This window comes from Peromyscus leucopus, chromosome 5 (genome assembly GCF_004664715.2).
Source record: "Peromyscus leucopus breed LL Stock chromosome 5, UCI_PerLeu_2.1, whole genome shotgun sequence".
Lineage (NCBI taxonomy): Eukaryota > Metazoa > Chordata > Mammalia > Rodentia > Cricetidae > Peromyscus > Peromyscus leucopus.
Window position 1 is genome coordinate 28,411,116 of NC_051067.1, and position 21,130 is coordinate 28,432,245.

A 21,130-nucleotide genomic window follows, 5' to 3' on the forward strand; every position below is an offset into this window, starting at 1 on the left:
TGACTTCCTGTTGCAGGGACTAATAAACTTTAAGCCACATGGGCCCTATCAGGACTCAGCTTTGTCCCTGTAGCAGAGACAACCATGGATACAGTCCATACACAGATGAACACAGCGGTGTTCTGGTCAGACTCTTCACACAGACACACAATGTTGCTCTGCTGTAGTTTCACATCAATAGTCCTCTCGGTTTCTACGTCATTAGGAAAAGTGAAGCCCATTCTTCGCTGACATGCCATAAAACACAGGTGGTGAGTGGGGTCTGCTACTTCACAGGCTGTGTCGCTCTGCCGACCACTGTGCCCAGAGCTCAGCGCAATGCCTGGCCTCAAGTCATCAGCCCAGAACAGATGCCCCTTGACTGGTACAGGCACTATGGGGAGAACACAGGAGATGAACTGAAACATTTGTTTTCATCCCTCCGTGTCTCTCTTTCTATGAACTTTCACTTTCTCCGGATTTGAATTCCCTACATGGGGAAACAGCTCCCAAGCAGGTACTTAATAGTCTCCTCCACCTCTGAATGTCTATGATCCTCCTGGCTACGGAATGTCACCATACTCATAAGTGAGCGCTCATCCCATGTGAGGCTGACTTGCAGCCAGCGGAGCAGGACCTTGGGTCTAGTATGTATCTGGAAAATGCTGGTGAGACACCAGATTTTATTTACTAGCCTGCTCAGGGACCACAAGGGCCAAGGCCAAGAGGAAAACTTGCGGCACACACCATGACAGGCTTGACAGTAATGCTCCTGTGATTCTCACCTGTGGAGCTGAGTAGCTTCCCCAGCAACCCCACACCACGGTGTGCCGTATTAGTCTACGAAACTGGAGTGGGGTGCACACACAGCGACCACTGTAAGATGGCCAGGAGAAGGGGCCCAGGAGGTGAAGGCTGCAATCCAGCTGGAGCTCAGGAGGCAGATGAGAAAGACAGGCCAGGGTACGCCATCATGATGCCTGCACAGGTTGGGGCAGTGGCCCAGGAACATTCAGAAGTGTTCTTGCCACTTAAGTGAGAAGAACTCACTAGCTTGGTCCAAAGGTACCATTCTGTCCAAGTACGTGAAATGGATGGGAGGTGTCAAAAGGCAAGAAGCAGGAGAGCTGTGGAAAGCTGTGGTGAAGCTGGGCCTGGGACTCAATACTACAGCGCCTACACGGTCAGCCTGAGGCTCTGGGCTTAGTCAGCAGTCCCTCACAGAGAGTCAATTCTGAGGAAGCTGTGGCAAGAAGAAGACAGGCTCAAGACTTAAAAGACCAGAACGGCCAATGGGGTCTGGATGAGTAACCCTGAAAACCAGGCAGCCAGTAAGGTGTGGATTAGTGAAGGGAAGGATGTAGCACAAACTGTTAACACAGCATCACCACAGAAGGAGCCCCTGGAAGGCTACCTTTGGAAATGGGCAGGTCACAGATGAGAGGAAGCACGGAGAGGGTAACAGATTGGCACTGTGCCGAGTGAGCTCCGACTCCCAAACAAGATGCACCAGGAGCTGACCATCTGCACATCCACAGAGCAAACTCCTGAAGACGCCCTCACTGGTGGAAGCATTTCTGGTGATTCACATGGGCAAACAAAGAGTATGGTCTCTGAATCTATGTGGGCCACATGAGAAACCACAGGTAGATTCTTAATGAAAGTGTGTGTGAGAGACGTAGGAAGGCTGCTGGCTCCATAAACTTGCTATAAAAAAACAAATCAAAACAATCATAGACTGTTTAGGGAGAGACCCAGTAGAGCAGTGAGAAGTGATGACCCAGCTGTGGGCGGTAAAGGGCGAGCCAGTGCGGATGGGAGACGCATGCCAAAGGCTTTGAGGAAAGAAAGAAGCTCCCAAAGGCCTGGGAGATAGCTGTGTGGCCCTCTCCCCCAAGGAGGATGTGAGAAGAACCTTTCTAGAGAAGGACATATGCCCTCTAGAGTTGTTGCTCAGCACATGAGCAAAGCTCACCACAGCCCACCTAGACACTCACCTTTTCCATTAACAGCTAAGCCCGTGGCCATGGCAGCAGTCACGGGGCCAGAAACCTGAGGCACTAGTGGATGTATTCGGGGCCTGCTCCCCATCCTGGCTCGTTCTGCACCAGGGCCCAGCAAAGCTCCAATGGGCTTCTCTGCAGTCACCTCTGGTGCTATGGTGTCCTCGGGACCCTGCTCCACAGGGTCCAGCTTCTCAGGGCTCTCCCCCTGAAAGCCGTCCACCGAGGTCCTGCCCTTTACAGGGCTCTTAGGCACGAGAATCTTGATCCCTGACTTGGCGAGGTCCATGTTCTTGCGGTTTGCAAGAGATGGGGCTGTGTTTTTCCTGAACTTCTGGCTGGTAGCCAACAGCTGGCTGTTTTTGGACTCATGATCTCTGCCTACCACAAGTGCTTTGGGGGTGGTCTTGGGGAGGTTGCTGTGAGTGGACCTGGAGATCTGCTTCCGAGCGTTGCTGGGGGAGGCTCTGTTGGCACGGGCCAGGCTACCCTCCTTCTGCCTCTCGCTGTGGCGCCGGTTGAAGTCATGGATGTATTCCTCACAGTTCACCAGGTGCTGCTCCGGCTCCCACGTATCATCCTCGCTGTCATAGCCTTTCCAACGCACCAGATACTCTGTCTTTCCTTTCTTGTTTTTCCTTTTGTCAACAATCCTTTCCACCTATGTATGAGAGAAAGGTTAAAAAACAAACCTCATTACTTGAGAAAGCTATAAGTTTAACAAGGAAACATTCATTATCATCACCATGACCATGATCATGACTACTACAATCACCACTACCACAGGCCATAAAGTTGATCTTTTCTTTCCTGCCCCAATCAGGAGGAAGAAAAAAAGGAGGGGCAGGCAATAGAGTGGTAATGTCCTTGCCATGAGCTCAAACTACATGCTTATATTTTATACTCAAAATGTATGAATATACAGAAATCAAAATGTTATAATGGTGGCACCCCATTAACATGTGAGTTTTTTTTATGATGCTAATATCAGTTAAAATGTTTTTATAAAAAAAAAAAAAAATCCATACAACAAACTAAAACAGAACTGATACAGCCTTCCAAAGATCGGGGCTAGTGCAGAAGGATTGTTGCCATTTCAAGGCCAGCCAGGGCTATACAGAAGAACCCTGTCTTAAAACACCAGTTGTGTTTTAACCACAAGAAATATTGCTAATTTCAGAACTATATCTTCCACTTTAAGTATAAACTGGAAATACACTTGTAGCTATAAAAACAAAAAGATATCCACAGCTGTGCATGAGGTAGTTAGTTTATGATTCAAAGGGGCTTTTAAATTTGACCCTCAGCCCCACCACCTGAGCGGGGTCTACTCCTCACAGCTGGGGCAGTACGTGCCATCTGCAGTCAGCGAAGGCCATCCCTAGGTGGCTGCAGCAAGCAGTAAGCCATGAACAGCAAGGGCTTTCTGTGGGGCACAGCTGACCTGGTAAACGTGACTTTGAAGTGCTCACTGACACCAGGGCCAGTCCTCTTAATGAAATGCTCCAGAACAGTCAGGCGTTTGTCCCTCCAATCTTGGTTTTATTCTTTATGCTAACAGCTTTAAAAGAAGGTGATGCTGATCTAGTGATGACTGGTATGTTGCGTATTAAATTTACGTACACCCTTGGCTTTGTATGTATCTGTTATTGTGATGTATTCTATTACTTTGACACTCTAAGTGTACAAGGCAGACTTATAATTCAGATGAAGGAAAATATTTGACATTAATGCCCACATTATTGCAGAAATACCCATAATCTGTTGTGATACCCACACTTAATGTAAAAGCCACCAGACTGTCCCACAGTGGTCAGGTATGGTTTTTGTGTCATGTCTGGCAGGCAGAAGCTCATATCAGCTAACAGCTCTTTAATTAAGGCCACAAAGGTCTAAGCCCACCAATTCTCAAAACATCAGTTTGTTTCTTTCAAAGTTACAGGTTAGAAGAAAGACCCAGTGCATGCATGCCAAGTTCTGTAATACTCCAAATGAATGCAGGCTGGCTGTGCAAGTGGAGACACCCAATCTTTATCATAAGATATTCCTTATTCTTAAAAAAAGAAAGACAAATTCTCCAACATATTTACTTAAGATACAGACACAAATAAAGCCCTTAACTGTAGAACAGCCTCAATTTAAACATTCCTTATTGCTTCTATGTGAGGAGGGTTAAGAACAGAAAGACTAGTCTCCATGGGAGGCAGATTTCACAACTAACAGCGCGCCTGAGTGAAGAATTGCTGTCGGGAAGGTGTGAGCTGATCTGCAGAGCAGGTTAACACAGAGGAGAGGCCTGCAAAGGTACTGCCATGCTCCTTTGCTTGGGAATAGTTATGCACACAGATGCAAGCCTTTCAATGGATGTAAAAGGGGCATTTCTGGAAAATTTCACAAAAATCAATTTCATGGCAGCTGTAGTTAAAAAGTTTTAAATGTGCATGGGAAAGAGATTATGTCTTAAAGGGAAACTATGTTTTATGCTGGTTTTGTTCCCCTAAATCCATTTCTACCCCAGTAAGTGTGCACTCAACCAGAACACCCTCTTTTCCTCACTTAAAGCTGAGGCGAGGATGTGGGGGACACAGAATGCTTTTTCTCTCCTTTATTCTGAATGCTGGCTTTTTCCTCTGGGCCCCCAGGACCCTGCCCTCTTCTTTGCCAAAGGAGATGCAGTATAGGAAGCAGCCTCGGCAGTTAACTGGGTACACATGTGGGCTTCCCAAATGCTCAGGACTGGACTCTTCAGAGATGCCAAAGGAAGATGCTACTAAGCCTTATGGGCACTGCTAAAGAACACCAGTTTAACTCTTCAGGCCCACATGTTCTTCCAATCACTCAACTCTGAGGCAAGGGGGCAGAATCAAAATCAGTGACATCTAAAAAAGCTGTAAGTGGAGAATCTTGAAGTTTCTTGGGCTATTAAATAAACATTTTATTTACTAGGCTATTTAAAATATAAGGTCCATTGTTTGAGTCCACCATGATCTGTAGTTGCTAGCCCCTCAGACTGTGGGGAGCAAACAGGCACTCAGGTGCAGACTTGCAACTAAACCCTGTGAAGGATTTAGCATGCAAGTTGACACAACATAGTGACTAGGAACAATAAGCCCTGGAGCTGGAGAGGTGGAGATACAGGAGACTCTACAGACTACACACAAGGCACCAAATACAAACCACACAACCAGGGACCTGAGTGTGTTCCTGCCCCCACTGGTGGACATTGTCTCCTTTGACATGGTGTGGGGCGTTTACCCACCACCCCCACAGCTTCCCAGAGTTTTCTTGAGTGTGAGCAGCAGGAAATATTAGATAGAAGGATTTATTGTGGAGAATATTGTGGAGATGAACAGATAGAAAATAAAGGAAAACCTCGAGAGGGCCTGGAGCCTTTTCCAACGGGCCCCGACTGTCTCTGCTCCAGGGTTTTTATAGAGACGCCAAGGGGTGGAGCAAAAGACCTCCTCCCCCAGCACAGCCAAGTGCAGACCATCTCAGACACCTGCACTCAGGCCCGTGGTCCTAATCATCTTCCATGTGGACCTGCTGGGTAAAGCCACGAGGAACCCGAGAATGGGCTCCCACAACACGGCAAACTACTATGGGTTGACCATGGATCTGAGCAGCCAACATTAATTAATCTGCAAACAGGCATCACTTACATTCAACAGTGTTGGAAGAGTAAACCTAAAATGACTTCCCAAGTCCTTTCACAGCGGTGAGGGAGAAAACTGTCACAGATGAGCACAAAAACTCCCCTTTCTTCATTCAAACCTCAGGCTCTTTCTGAGCGTCTACACCCCAGATAACTATTTCCACAATCTCTTAGGACGTGCCTAGAATCTCATACAAAATCATTCTCTGTGGAAGGAGCTAACATGTAGGCAGGCCCAGAGAAGCTCTTACATTATTAAAGCCATGACTCAGTGAAGGAAGAAGGCATGAAAATCCCACCCAAATCACTATCTTTAACTGTTACCCAGAGTCACACATGAAATGAATGAAAAATTTAAACATGAAATTCAAACCCTATGCCCTTATTTGTCTATACAGTAAGTCAACTGAAGTTCACTGAGTTAGGATTTTCGTCTAAAACTCAATCTAAAAGCCAAAATATTGAGACAAGTGAACTTCAACCTTCTGTAATATTACAGACTCCCTCTGATGACTTGCAAAGCTATGAAATTAATTGCCAAGGAGCAGCTGAACACCCAAGCATCTCTTTTGAACCACAGTCTGGGGTCCCCAGGTCCAGTGATGTGTACCAAGGTGCTCAGGACTGCAGAAGACAGAATGGAACACATGGCAGAAAGGCTCAGGAGGGATGCAACCAAAGAAGACTAACTCAGTTACCGCTGCACTTTAAGAAAAGCCAGCCCAAGGCAAGCCAAACGCCACTGCCAGTTGGAAAGCTGGGACAGCAGAACTCTGGCACATCAGATCTGTCCACACCAGCCCTGTGGAAGCAGGTTTGCCCAGGAGCATGAGAGGTTCTTTGGACCAGCATGAAATCACAAACAATGCCGAGTGGAGAGAACAGCACATGAAAACCCTACTTGAAGAAGAACTTTGGTAACCCGTAAGAGGCACAAGATGAAGCGGACATACCTGCCACTGAAAAAAAGCTGTCATTACTGTGAAGAACAATGAAAAGACAGTTTTTATGTAACAGTCTGACACACTTTCCGGCTTTATCCTGGCATGAAAGCAATGTAGATTCTGTAGAAACTGTACTTCAAACTTGGAATCCTGACCTCCGAGGCTACTGGGAACACAGCTGGACCCTGCTGCGCTGCACAGCTGCAGCGGCAGCCACCACGGGAAACAGCGGACTGACTAAGGGGTGAGGAGCTGCGAAGTGCTCCTTGGGTACCATGTGATCCACATTTTTTGACGTTTTCAACTTCTAACCGTTTTATCGAGAGGTAATCCCATCAGAAGCTGAGCATCTATATTACAAAAATAGAGCGTTCCACAGGTGAAATGAGGAAGAATTTAAACACAACTACCTGAAGACACTGTAAGGAAACCCCAAGAGAAAGCAGAGGGAGTGATGAGGTCCTGCTTTAGCTGGGAGGACTCAGAGAGCAGACAGCGGACAAACCTGGGTTGAAAGTAAAACAGAGATCTAGGTAGGTGGCAGACAGGACCCATCACAGAAGCATGAGGACCAAACCAACTCATCAACGCCTTCAAACCCCGGGCAAGTTTCTGAGTAAAGATGTGTCCCAGGACCCCTGAAACCACAGTCAACGAATGACTCCACAATGGCTATGGCTCATTACAGAGAAAGAATACTGTGAGAATCAGCAAAATAAAGGTACGTGGGTGACGTGTATGGTGCTGGGCAGGCTAAGTTTGAAAGATATCCTCTCTGTGGAGCCACACAGGACATACACTTGCATAACCCAGAAGCAAAGAGCTGCCATCTCAGGACCCGGATCTGAAAATGCCTAAAGAGCAAAGGGCACAGTAGACATCACCCCTCTAAAGTAGCAAAGCTGTTTGGTCTTGAAGTCTCTGGGAAAAAAAGGGCAAAGATGTAAATTTCCTGATGAGAAGGAGTGAAAGGTCAAGTGGAATGAGCTGCAAAGGTCAGAGGTTACACCTGAGTAGTGGTTCAGACATCTTTGTCCCAGGAGAGTCGATCTGTAAGACCCCCCAGCAAAAGTGCCCTTGAATAAAAGAGCAAAAGGCTAAGTCAGAAGACACCTTGGTCAGCAGAGACGATGAACCAGTGGGGGAAAATGACTGAGCCCTTAAGGATTTGTAGAGACCCACAGAGGTTTCCTAGTGAGAACTTAGGGTCCGAGAACCACAGCGTAGCAGAGAGCAGGAAGAGACAGCCTTTCAAAACACCGTCACTGGTGGCCCACAAGCCTGGAGGATGTCCCGCCTCCAACTCCCATCTCACTGTAAGGGCACTGGGATTGTGGGTGTGTCTACCACACCCAGATATATGTGAGTTCTGCAGGTTCAAACTCAAGGCCTCACCCTTGTGTAGCAAGTGCCTTGTTTACTGAGCTGCCTACCTCCCCAGTCAAGTTTCTTTATGAGTAGTAAATGCAACCAGAAAATGTAACAAATTACAAGTGGGAAGACTCCAGATACATCCAAGCAATAATTCTGCAAACAAAGGCAAGGAAACAACTTCTGAGGAGAGAATTCCAGTAAGACTCCCAACTGACTTCTCATCAGGAATAATGGACAGCAGAACCAAGCGGTACAGCACATTCAAGGTACTGGTCTTAAACCGTCAAGTCTTTCCAGAGGGTGGACAACACATCTTCTATTTAAACCCTAATCGGGTCCTCTGTTAGCGGTGATGTCACTTTCCTTGCCATGTTTTGTTGTTTGGGGGTGTCATTGTGGGCTTTACGAATTACACTGCTCTATTTGTGGGCACATCGACTGAAACAGACTACACTTCTGTGTGCTATAGACGTAATGACAATTGCACGTGAGTATATACTTACTGTATACATTTATGGATCCAGAAATGTAAAGTTCTACAATGGGCAGGGCTACAGATATTGGTAGGGGAGAGGCCAACGTATGTCAGCGTCTGGGAAGAGGATGGGTGTGTGTGTGTGTGTGTGTGTGTGTGTGTGTGTGTGTGTGTGTGTGTGTGTGAATTAGTACAGAACTTCAGAGACCACTCTATCAGATACCACAATGGGTTGCCTTGCTAGTATACTGCTGACTGCCAGACAGAATGCTGGCCCTCAGCTACGGGCTGTCTGAATGCACATCTAGGACTTTCAACAATGTACCGCTTTGCTGCGGTCTGTTGATAAAGGAGGAAGGAGGCTGCAGGTCCCTCCCTTTCCAAGCCCTGTATGGAACATCTCTACTCTCTCCTCCAAACAACTGTCTGAACTTCTTGTTGTGAGCATGAGACTGTGCTACCAATTTCCAGATAAAGACAAATTCTGTTAATGGGATCTTCTCTACAAGAAATATTGAGGGATTTCTTCAGACTGGAAAAAGACAAATGAAAAGTAGAATCCACCCCAAAACCACGCCTCTTAATTGTGTCTGACAGGCCGCATAAAGCTGTCAAGTAGCAGGGAAACAGGATTCATTCACTCAGCTGACATTTATCTCTGGCTGCTGTAGTGTTAGCAAGGACCCTGTTGTTCCCTGAGGAAATACAAAGTGTTTTGTCATAAACCCCTGGCCAGCATGTCAAGGTTGACAGAGTATCTTCCAGGGACAAGGTCATTTCAAAAGGAGTACAGGATGAAGATCCTGCCACTCTGTGACCATGACCAGGGCTCATGCAGGGTAAAGGCTCATAGGAAGCTAATGCACAGCCATGTCAATGATCCCTCCAGAGGTGATCCAATTATCAATGGAATTTCATTTTGGAGATTCCCACTGTATCACGAAGGCTGCATGGTCTTCTGATAACATCTCTGTGAGCAGCTGAGGCTCTAGTCTCAACCCTAAGATGAAAGTCATCACACCTCTGAGAGGGGGATGAGCTAACGCCTGGCCTTCACACAAGAGATACAGCCCCAAGCGTGCACACTGGCTCTGGAGGCGCTGTGTCTGTGTCACTGGGACCCACGGGGACTGCCTCCAATAGTGCTTCTGCACTGCTTGTGTTAAGATAAGTGGTTTGGCTCAAATTATGGAAGCTCGTCCCTTTTTTGGAGGGCCTGTCTGGCAACAGTCCACTTCTCTGGCTGTCCACCAGACTAGCCAGGTGGCACCATCCTTTCTCCGGGGTGACTAAATGCTAGTTGTAAATGGAGGGCATTTCCAGGTGTCCATGGTTAGTTCTGTGTAGTGGGGCACAAGTGGAGCCACTTGGTGTTTCTGCCAGTCTCTGCAGCACTGAGGCCCAGAGCAGCTTGGTCCTGACCTGGGACATCCATGAGTGACCCCAACAACTCTACAAGCTGAAAGACGTGTGACTTTACACTGCCATCTGTGGTTTTCTAAGCAGCAGAACAAAAGATGGCCAACTGTAGAGACTAGCTCAAATGTAACAAGATTCACAGGAGAGAACTGTGAGGACCCTTGACTTTTGCCCAAGAGCAGAAGAGCCATGTTCCATTTGTTTCAATGGCTGTGCTGGCTATTCTTGGTTATAAACTTGACTATATGTGGAATGAACTGCAATCCAGAAATGGAGGCCACACTTGTGATCTGGATCTTGAGGCAGGAAGACACAGGCCTTTAATCCAGACCTCGAGATGGGCAGACACACCTTTAATCTGGGCTACATCTGCTGAATACCTATATAAAGGTATGGAAGAAGGAACGTCTTTGCCTGCTTGCCTTCGGCTTGCGAGCACATCCATTCCTTCACTGGCATTGGACTCCAGTATATACAGAAGAGCGGCTGAGACATCCAGCCTCGTGAGCAACTACTAGATTCTTGGGCTTTCTATTCAAAGCTATAGCAAGTCATTGTTGGATTATTTAGACGGCTGCCTATAATTCATTCCAATAAATTCCACATATATATGAAATTTATATCTATATCTTTTTATATCTACATCTCTATTTATAAATCTAATACACACACACACACACACACACACACACACACACACACACACACACACTAGCAGCTGTTTAGGTGTGCCACTTTGTCACATAAAGGCAGGATGCTACTAGGGCCAGCTACCCAGGTCTTCAGTGTGGCACTTCCCACTGAGCCCCAGAGACTCCCCTACACTCTTTCCATCTGAGTCAGCCCTCCATTCCAAACTGGCTACTCCAAAGAGGGAAGGGCAGGTCTGAGGATCACAACACCTGGGAGATTTGGAGTAAAGATACAGCAATATCAGATAGACAGGTGGTTGGGTAATAACAGTTATCCTGCCAAGGGAATGTGGGGATAACAGCCACGGTCGGTGAAATGTAAGGGAATATCTAGAAAAACACCCATCCACGCAGATACACACTGATTCTGCTGATTATAAAGGCCTTCGTAACCCACTTGATCAAACTTTCTCGATAAATGGGACTGGGAGACCTGGAACAAAGCTTAGTTGGTAGAGTGCTTGCTAGCATGCACGGAACCCTGGATTTGATCCTCAGCCACCACAAAGCTGACCTGTAATCCCAGAACCCAGGAGAAAGGCAAGAGAGTAAGATGTTTATCTTCAGTTATATGTTTTGTTCCTCCAAGGCCAGCCTGGGCTACATGAGACCCTGTAACCACAAAATAAAAAGATACCAGAATATTGGATATATCCATTAGCTAAAAAAAATAAAATAAAATGGAGCCACAAACCTTGTTATCAAGTTAGTAAAAAATACATTGTAGGCCAGTAATAAAATCTAAAACATGAAGCATTTAGACCAAACACAAGAAACCATCCTTATGGTGTGGGAAGAGATGAAGGTCTCTTGAGTCACAAAAAGTGTAGACATGAAAGGAAGAAGAAAACAGATTCTTCATCAAAATTTAAAAGTCTCACAAGCACAGGGTGGGGGAACAGATGTAAAACACTGAGCTCAATACCAACCTGCGTTTGCCTGTTGGGGCTGCTCACACTATTTATGAACAATAGAACTTAACTGCTCACAGTCAAGGTGCAAGCAGACTGAACCAGATGGGAATGTTTGTGTGATCTCAGAGTAGAAGGTCCTGGCAAACTCTGGGGCCTTTTATGAAGTCACAAGTCACCTGGTAGGGCCATCATGACCTCCAATACTGACTAACACTACTGCCACAGGGATTATGTTACAATGTTTGAAGGGGGGTGGGGGACAAGAACCCTGATACAAACATAGTATTACACCACCAGACCCCCTCTGAGAAATGTCAATGAAATGCACTGTCTTTTCTAGCAAAGTGTTAAACCAGACATAGTTCTGTCTTTATAAAGAAACTGTAAAGGCATCATTTGGCAGGACGCACCCCACCTCTCCCTGCCCCCCTCCCCCCAATCAGCATCTAGTTAAGATCAAAAGGTTTCACTGTGCTCAAGGCTGCTTCTAAACTCAAAAGTCGCACTGGGCTTAACAATCATGCCGCTAAACATGTTTTACAGGCGTAATGGTCTGCTAGTGGGAGGTAGCAGTAGCAACTGTACAAGGTCGACTCCAGCTGGTTGGAGTAAGTTCAGTCATTGAGAGTTATGTCCTTGGAGGGGACACTGAGAACCCCAGCCCGTTCTTATCTCTGCTTCCAGTTCGAGATGAGGTGACCTCCGTTACCTGCTCCTGCCTCCACTACAGGCTCAAAGGCAATGGAGTCCAGCAGCATGGGCTTAAATCTCTGAAACCCTTAACCAAAACCAATCTTTCTTCCCAGTAAGCTGATGGATTGTGGGTGTTTGTTAAGAGCACAGGACTACTACTGACTCATGACAAGACTGAAACTAAAACCTGTCTGTTCAGCAGTGAAATGCTACATGACAGCATTGATAGGAACCAAGAAAATGGACAAAGCTGGTGTGTGGCGGGGCAATGATAGGGACACAAGTGAGTTCTGTGGGTGGAAACGGTCCCTGTGTCTAGCAGAGGGGAGTTATACAGGTGCCTACATCTGTTAAGATTCTAGACATCTAGGACCTATGTGTTTTCAACTGTATCTCATATAGTCCACTGCACAACAGAGGATCGCCTACATGGTTCTTGGCCGGAGAAGAGCTTCTGACCAACAGAAGCTAAAGCGGCCACTGGGTGCACAGCAGCCCACAGCTGCGCAACAGGGCTTCCCGTGAGGAAGCCAGCATAACAGTTCCGAAGGCCTAAGTGCTGGAGAAGCAGAGCCTACCGATCCCAAGGCCGACACTAAACACGTGTGCTCATACACAAAAGAGCCACCGCAGAATCAGACAGAGATGCTGTGCATAAGAAGAAAATTCATCCTACGTGATTTTATCTTCCACATCAATAGGGCCAACGCTACAAACTGACTGTGGGACAAGTTCTAAGCAATTCATAAAAGAAAACAAACCACCAGTAAGCATGAATACCATTTAATCTCACCCAGTGTAAGGCCTACCAGGGTGTGAGGGAACATCTTTGACTGTGGAGGCTGCCTGAGTTGCAGATTTTACAGAGCGCTGCAATCTTACTGGGAGCACGAAAGGCTTTAAAGCAGCCTTCTTGTTTGGGAGACTCAGCTAAGGAATCTAAGGCGTAACTGGAGACACCCATATGCGTATAGGTTCAGACAGGTGAGAGAGCAGGAGAGTGAGTGAGCAGGAGAGAGCAGAACTCTACATGGCTGTGCTGCGGGGATTGACTGCATCCCGTCTGTTCCCACTCAAGCATCTCGCCCCAGGCTCTTACAAGCACCACACAATGCACCTCATCTGTTACTTCCTGATAACAGGATTCTGTACTAGTGGTATCCACCCAGTCTATTCTTAAAGCAGACTGGCAGAATTAAGGCAGGAGTTTACTAGCCGTATTTTCCAAAGTATTGAATATTAAGGTAGCTTTCACAACAAAGACAAAGAGAAAGGTTATAGTTTAAGTTATCAGCACTGCACATCACAGTACTGCCTAATCATACTTCTCCCCTGCCATGCAAGCACTAGATGGACAGCAATAAAATGATACTCAGAACACGCAAGAGAGGACATGACGACACTATACATTGTAACTCTCTTCACCTCAAAAAGATCAAGAATTCTCTATGAATAAAAAGATCAAGTAGATCTTTCTTGCTAACGTTCTGACACCTGTTTTATTATCTACCCATTTTAAAAATCAAACTCAAACTCAGGCTGTCATAGTTGGCAGCAAATGAGTATACCCACTGAGCTATCCTGCCAGCCCTAGTCACTTTTTCCTAAGAGGTTTACCCAAATCAAAATGAATTTTACAAAATTTAAAGTCAATGTTGCTGAAAAGAAGTTGCTAATAAGCTACTTTTCCAGGGGTTTTTGTTCTGAATACATGCAGAATGGTACAAATGAACGTGTTTGCTGCTCACATACTCCACAGAGCCCGAACTGAATCAAATCTGTATGAGTGTATTGTGCACACGGGGTGAAACAGAACTTCTCCACACAGCACCGCAACTGTAAGAACAACTATGCAAACTCATTTCACAACTGTATTCCTCTTCAGATGCCTCAGAACAGAATAATGCGTTTGCTATTTCTCACAGGCCACACAAACCAAACATGCTAAATGGGAAGCTTGGAGAAGTCATATAAAGAAATTCCTGTTGTGAAACTGAATGACTGGTACTGTGCTGTACAGCCTAGCTTTATTAAATGGATAGAGACAAAGATGAACTGTGGGGGTGCTAAAAATAGACAAATAGGAATTCTGAGGCTGGGAATTTTGTTTAGTTCTATTTTCAGTTTATCTGAATTTGTCTTAAATTTGTTAAACTTTTGCTAAAATACTCACTTTTAAATCTCATGTTCCATGAACAAAACATCCAGCCCTGTAATGACTTGGACATAAAAGTCACGGGCAGGCTCCTGTGTTTGGTGAGCCTGAGGGAGTCGGCTTTGGCTTATACCCAAGCCCTCCTTCCTGAAGGGCAGAGCTCTGAGCAGGCTCCCTCTGCCACAGCAGGAAGTAGCTCCCCACTCTGCCTCCTTGTCCTGACTGACTGTGTTCTGTTAAACTGTGAGCTCCAATAAATCTCCTCTAAGGTTCTTTAGCCAAGTATTTTACATTTTGTAATTTACAGCAATTAAAAAAAAAAAAACAGCAAAGAATATAATACAAATCCCTAAGCACACCCAAGGTAAACCAAGTACAGAATATACCAAGCACAAGGTAGGCTCTTCACAGAAGAAACATTTGTAGATCTCATCCACTGGGCTTAATTAAAAATGTTCTCATCAATTATAAGCTGTTAGTGTGTTGTTTAAAAACCCAATCTTCTGCTAACAACAATGAACACACCACCAGAGGAATAACTAAAACTCACTCCTGTGTGAAATACAGCAAGGCTGTTGTGTACAGTCCACAAAACACAAGCGGACACTGCCCGCACATTTACGACTAATGGCAAACGAGGCCACTGAGGAGGCAGAATGACCACACTGGAGGAAGTCAAAATCTCCACAACTTCTGCACAGACGTTTCAGACACTGGCAGGGAAGCCAGAGCCTTCTCTAGCATCAACCTCACGAGGCCGACCCTCCTGGGCTCAAAGGTCCGCTCTGGGTACTCACTCGGGCAGACTCCATTCCCACATCTCCTCTTGTACTTGTGCATGCTCTTCCGGTCAGTTACTGCTCATTTCCACCGTTCTTTCCCAAGTACAGTCAGTTTTTATGAATACATATTCCTTAATCTATCATCGTCTACCCGACTTGACAGAGCCCTGTAATGGTTGATTTCAGCAATGCTGTTTCGTATTCTCCCCCAAAACCCAGTACAAAGGACTTTCCAACGTACTCCCCCATATACCCGAAGTCCTGCCCTCCTGGTTCTAATGTGGCCTGGCATTTCTGACTGTCCCCTCTTGAAGCCACTTGGTTTGGCGGATGCCACTCTCCTGGGTCTCCGCTGCCACTCATTCCTTCTCTGTAGCCCCTATTGCGTCTCTCTTCTTGTGCTCTTTAAACTTGTGGATCTGGTACAACCAGCCTTCAGCTGTCCTCATCAGACTTTGTTCTGTCGAGGTGGTGAGTGACAGCCTCCAGCCAGCAAGAAAACAAGCAGGAAGGTGGCTCTCTACCGCACCTTTGCAGAGCTCAGTGGGTGGTACCCGCGGTGGTAGCTGCTCAACTTTAGGGTATTTTCAAGTTACAATAAATAGGTTAGTCAAAACACAGCTCTACTGCAAGCTAAAAACCATCTGAAGAACTAACAGATTTTGCTTTAAAACACACGCCAAACAACAAACTAAACCACCAAGAAAAGCTGTGAGATCACAGATGAGATACAAAATGACAACGTATGTGACTGTTAGCATGAGATGACTGTGTGGGTGTGAGTACATTTACTGTTCTATTTGTGATACAAATTTTGTATTAGTCTGAAAATTGAAGAGAAAAGGTGAAATCTGGGTGATTCGCTCTTTGGAGTGAGGAGAAGACACCAGTGAACTCTGTGGGTCTGGAGGCGTGTGGCGTGGGGGTGTGCAGGCATGGAGGTCGTGTCCGTGAACTGGCTCCATGATGCTCTCCTTCCTCTTCAGTCAGTCTGGGCAAGGACTGCAGTGTTCACCTTGATGGAGACAGACGCAAACTCCTTCTCCTTCCCAATGTGTAGCCCAACCCTCTCGCCCTCCACTTCTTTTTTAAAGGGGCAAGTTTTAGTTTGTATCTTCTCAACTGGATCCATGCTTTCATTTGCTATCACTATTTTCTGTTCTTATTTTTGGCACCCTTTTTTCTTCTTTGACTTTCCCAATGCTCTTCCTCTAATCTGTAATTCAAACACAAGGCTAACAGTGACTCAGTTCTAGGTGTTCTCTTAATTCCCTTGTGAGTTCCTCAACAGCTCACAGATAATGAGTTCAAATTTCCAGAACGCTTAATTAAACATTCAGTTCCAATCTAGGAACTAACAATCAGAGAACTTAGTAGGAATTTCGTCTTTCTTGGTGTCTGCTGCTTTGTGGCTAGTACAAGGACAAATTAAGAACGTACTTGTCAGGCATGGTGCCACACACCTTTAATTCCAGCACTTAGGAGGAAGAGGCAGGTGTTTCTCTGAGTTCAAGGTCAGCCAGACCCCATCTAAGAAAGAGAAGAAAGAAAGAAAGAAGAGAGAAGGAGAGGAGGAGGAAATTTTCTTGAAAATCTACTTACTCAAGGTAGAGCTCTCTACATCCCCCCCTGCTCAGAATGTAGTTATGCCAACTGTCTGATTTTGTAATTTCTCGCTGAGCAATCTTCTAAATACTTAAGAAGTCTTCGAACATTTCCCACCAACTACAGAATTGAACTTCTGTCAGCTTGGCTTTCTGTATTTTGAAGCCATGCTGCCAGAGGCAGACAAGGTTAAAATAACCTCATCTTCACGGAGAAATGTGCTCATGCCCACTAAACAATGAACACCTTTTGTCTTCTCGCCTTTAAAATTCTATTTCATGTATCTGATGCTCTGGCATTAATTATTGTGATTAAATTATTTGCATTTATTTTGATGGTCTCATTCTATGTACTCTTGTTTTGTATATTTCTTTCTCCCTTTTCACAATTTGCACGCTTTTAAGTGGTTGTCCTTAAATCATCTAATATGCCTGTGACAATCTCAATTGTCAAGGTGAGATTGAGAATCATCTAGGAAGTGGGCCTGTGGATATGCCTGTGGCTGATTATCTTGATTAGCATCACTGAGGTGGAAAGATCTGCCCACTGTGGGTGGCCTCATTCCCTGGGCTAGGATCCTTGACTGTATGAAAAAGAGAAAGTGAACTGAGTACAAGCATTCACTGCTCCTAATTATGGGTTCGATGTGAACAGTTGCTTCCAGTTCCCGACTCCTTGACATTCCCGCCACAATGGACTGCATCCTGAGACTGAGCCACAAAAACCTGTTCATCAGCAAGCAACAGAAAAGTAACTAAGATAACGCTTGTCTGTTAATTACATCTAAATGTACTTCCTCCTATCCAAATAAAAGATTATTCTTGTGATTCTTCCTGATGCTATAAAACTTTTCACTTAAATTTTATTTCACCAACATTAATATTGGCTGTTCAAACATTGCTGCCGCCTCTTTCTTGGCTTACCAGTCATCCTTTGTATCTCACATCATTCTGGCTCTGGTTTCCTCTTTTTCTCTTCTTTCTCTCTCTCTCAAATATCCTTTGATGATTCGGTTTTCAGTATGCATCCCAGTGCTTGTGTGAAGGTGTCTATTTTACCTGGGTCCCATCAGCTCTCAGCTAACTAACTCTTCCATTAGGAAGGTGTCCAGAAGCTTCGTGCTTCAGATTGCTGCTGAGACTCACACTCAGTGCCACTGCTGGTCCTTCTCAGGAGATTCTCTTCCTCTTGGGCTGCCAAGCAACATCTTCTAGCTCAGCTTTGGTATTCTATGCTTTGTACTAATAGCATTTGGGTCCAGATTACATTGGTTTGGGTTTCAGTATATTTCAATTTGAGAATATTTAAAAAAAAAAATCCACAATGGTATATTCTTAGCCACTGTCATTTTCAACTCTTCTCACTGGACCCTGTCTTTTCTTTTCAGGAATACACAAGCAAGCTGTCCCTGCTTGTGCCTTGGCAAACTGTATAGAATTCTACAAGAGGCAGAAAGCACTAAGGTCAGTTTCTGCCCTGAATACCTGCTTTACAGATCTACAAAAATCTGAGAAAAGTGGTTTATTTTCTTGATTGCTTCTGATACGTTTGTGGAAAACAACGGCTTACTTGGAGAAACTTGACATCACTCAGCCTCATGGGAAACACCATCTTGCAACAGGAACCAATCGCATCAAAGTGGGGCTGGGGTAGAGAAGGGTGGGACAGAACGCAAACGGCCAGGAAGCCTGCTGGTCAGCTGGTGAGGCCGCTGACAATTCCTCCGTTTGAGCATGAAAGGACCTCATTTCTGCTCCAAAGAACAAGAAATCATGTACTGCTTTTCTCTTTTAACCAGGAAGTGGGGCAGGTCCACCTGCAAAAAGACACGCTGAAGAGCAGCCAGGAAGGAACGGCTGGGTTTTCAGGTGAACTGATGAGACCTTGTCCTACGCAAGCTAGGGAATAAACGCCATCTCTTTAAGCTATTTGTGAGGAAACAGCTTTGGAGTTTCAAACTAAAGATGAACAAATTAAAGAGCTATCATGATATTTTCTCTATCATCCCAGACGTAGCTCACAGTGGTATCCACAGCAGGCCTTTACATTCGTTAAACTAGCTGCAGAGGTTTGAGTTCAATTTGTTTCCTTGTTAAATCAAGTGTAGTTCTTTCACAGGGCAGCTGTAAAGAACACTGTTTCCCAGAACACTAAGGGTTCTAAGTGAAAGCCAGGATGACTTTCTTCTAGAAAATAAAAGTTGGAGGAGTCAGTTGTCACCTGCTGGTACCTTTATTCACAGACTTAAAGCCCATTTCATAGCCTCAAACCAGACAGTAAGCTCAAACAAGCAAACAAAAAACCCAGCAGAATCTACTTGAGTCTTTCAGAGCTAAAAACCTTCATTCGGGCTGTATGCCAGGTGGAGGACCTCTTAGTTTGCATCCTGGAGAGTTCTGTTTGTCCACACAAACTGTTAGAAAAATAAAGTCAGTGCCCACAAAGGCACCCACAGTAACTCAAGAAAAGGGAACCAATACTCTTGATAGCTATCTTGTTTCTGGATTCTAGAGACTGGAGTTGGGAATCTCTTTAAATTCATGACCAGGGCTACATATGTACATGGATGGGCAACTGTGACTTAATAGAGAATGCATACTTTATGTTAGAAGCTGGTTTTTATTGACCATGGATCTTTTTACAACCTGGCCAGAATCAGACCCTTGTAACCAAGGAATTCCAGGTATACTGAGTTAAACTGCACAGAACAAATCAGCTGGTACCCAGCAGTGTTAAAGGCATAGGTTAAAACAGTACTATGGTGAAGGTAGTTTCTAGGGGTACCAGTAAGCGAATCTCTAACTCACTCCATTAAAGAGTAACCTCATAAAGGTAACATACCTTCACACAGCTGATACAGTGACAGCTTTGCTATGGAAACAGATCCTCAGACATCATATGATGTATCAAGAAACGTGGCAACTTTCTAAGAAGCCCAGGCTGGCCTGGAACTCTCAATCCCCTGGCCTCAGTGTCCTAAGTGTTCCAGTTACAAAGGTCTCTGCCACCATGCCTGACACATGCTAAGCTTCTAAATGGTGATCATTTTAAGTGCTGTTTTCCCTACCTCCACAGAAAGGCAGGCATCACATATTGCTCACATGATCTAACAGAAGCAGAGTGCAACATAGCCAAAGCTGTATCTCCTCCAGCCTGGCTATATATACACGACCACCTGCTCTATCCACAGCCCACCACAGGCTCTGCTTTGTTGTCTTTCAGGCCCAAGGGATTATCCTAGAGGGCTAACCTAGGTGTCGCCAAATGAACCAAATATACACAGCTAGAAAAAGCACTTTATGAACAAATAATTTGTTCTCAGTACCATACTGTACACTGACATTTTGACTGTACGACATCTCTAAGCCTTTCCTGCATGAAAGAAATAAATGATCTCTAACTACCGTCTATATTGTTCTTACCGGTACTAAACTCCTAGTCAGAGAGTTACCACCCAAATGGTAACACCGAGGTGGCTGTTATACCACCAGGGTCACTATGAGTGGATGGAGCGAGGAGGGCGTGGTTGGCAAGCAGTAGTGATAACTTTAAGCATATACATGTGGAACGCAACACTCAAATCACAATTCAAAACAGCTGAAAACGTAAGCTTGATCTTATAACAGGGTGCCCACAAAAGTCAAACCATCAGCCCAACCAGGCAAGCGCTATATGGGTGACAAGGGTGGTGACTCCTTGACTAACACCTGAAATTGCCAAAAACGTTCTGTAAATGCAATCTGTAATGTAAACATAATTATCTAATGCCGAAGCTCACGGTAAAGATGTTCATTTATGTAAATGGCTGCAGGAAAGTGGCCACCTCCGACCAAGACTTGAAAAGAGTTCCAGGGACCAACCTGGGGTCTGCTAGGGGAAAGCACTGCCATTTCCCCATCTGTGAAGCAAGGGTAACCAGTTCAAGGCTGAAGAAGTTGAATGAAAAAGCCCACATCAAACAACACACTTGGGCACAGGTGGTCTGCTAAAGTCAGTAGCAAGTAGCAAGTGATGAGCAGTAACCAGTCCCGGGGAAAAAGACCAAGGAGACACACACAGCTCACAAACAGGAGCTCCCCTCAGATTAAAATCCCCGCTGCTGTAATCAAAGGACAGATCTGTCCGCAGACCACAGAGGTCACATGTTTCACTGTGACTATTTCAGACAGCTTACCAGGGATGCCAGCTTCAACAGACAGACCTCACAGTGAGCAAAAACCAATGGGGCAAATGTGCACAAGTCTGATCAGTCGGTCCAGAAGCGCCTGGAATGAACAAGGGACATGGCAGGTGCCTGACATTCGACACAGCTGATTACCATTTCTGAGCACTTACTTGGCAATCACCGCTTTGGGTTCTTTATGTAGGAACTCATTGAATTCCTGCAAAACCCTCGGTGACAAACCTTACCTGTCTTTCCCTTTCTACAGAGGAGGAAGT

At 45.4% G+C, this 21,130-nt stretch overlaps 1 protein-coding gene across 3 annotated transcripts in view; it reads right to left on the reverse strand.

The window, feature by feature from the left end:
* Window positions 1-21,130, reverse strand: part of Cdyl (chromodomain Y like) — a 225,444-nt gene that overhangs the window by 67,819 nt on the left and 136,495 nt on the right. For all 3 annotated transcript variants that reach the window (XM_037205798.1, XM_037205797.1, XM_037205799.1), the window contains one exon: window positions 1,977-2,643. In XM_037205798.1, the coding sequence (XP_037061693.1) occupies window positions 1,977-2,643 (667 nt within the window). The remainder of the gene's footprint in view (window positions 1-1,976; window positions 2,644-21,130) is intronic.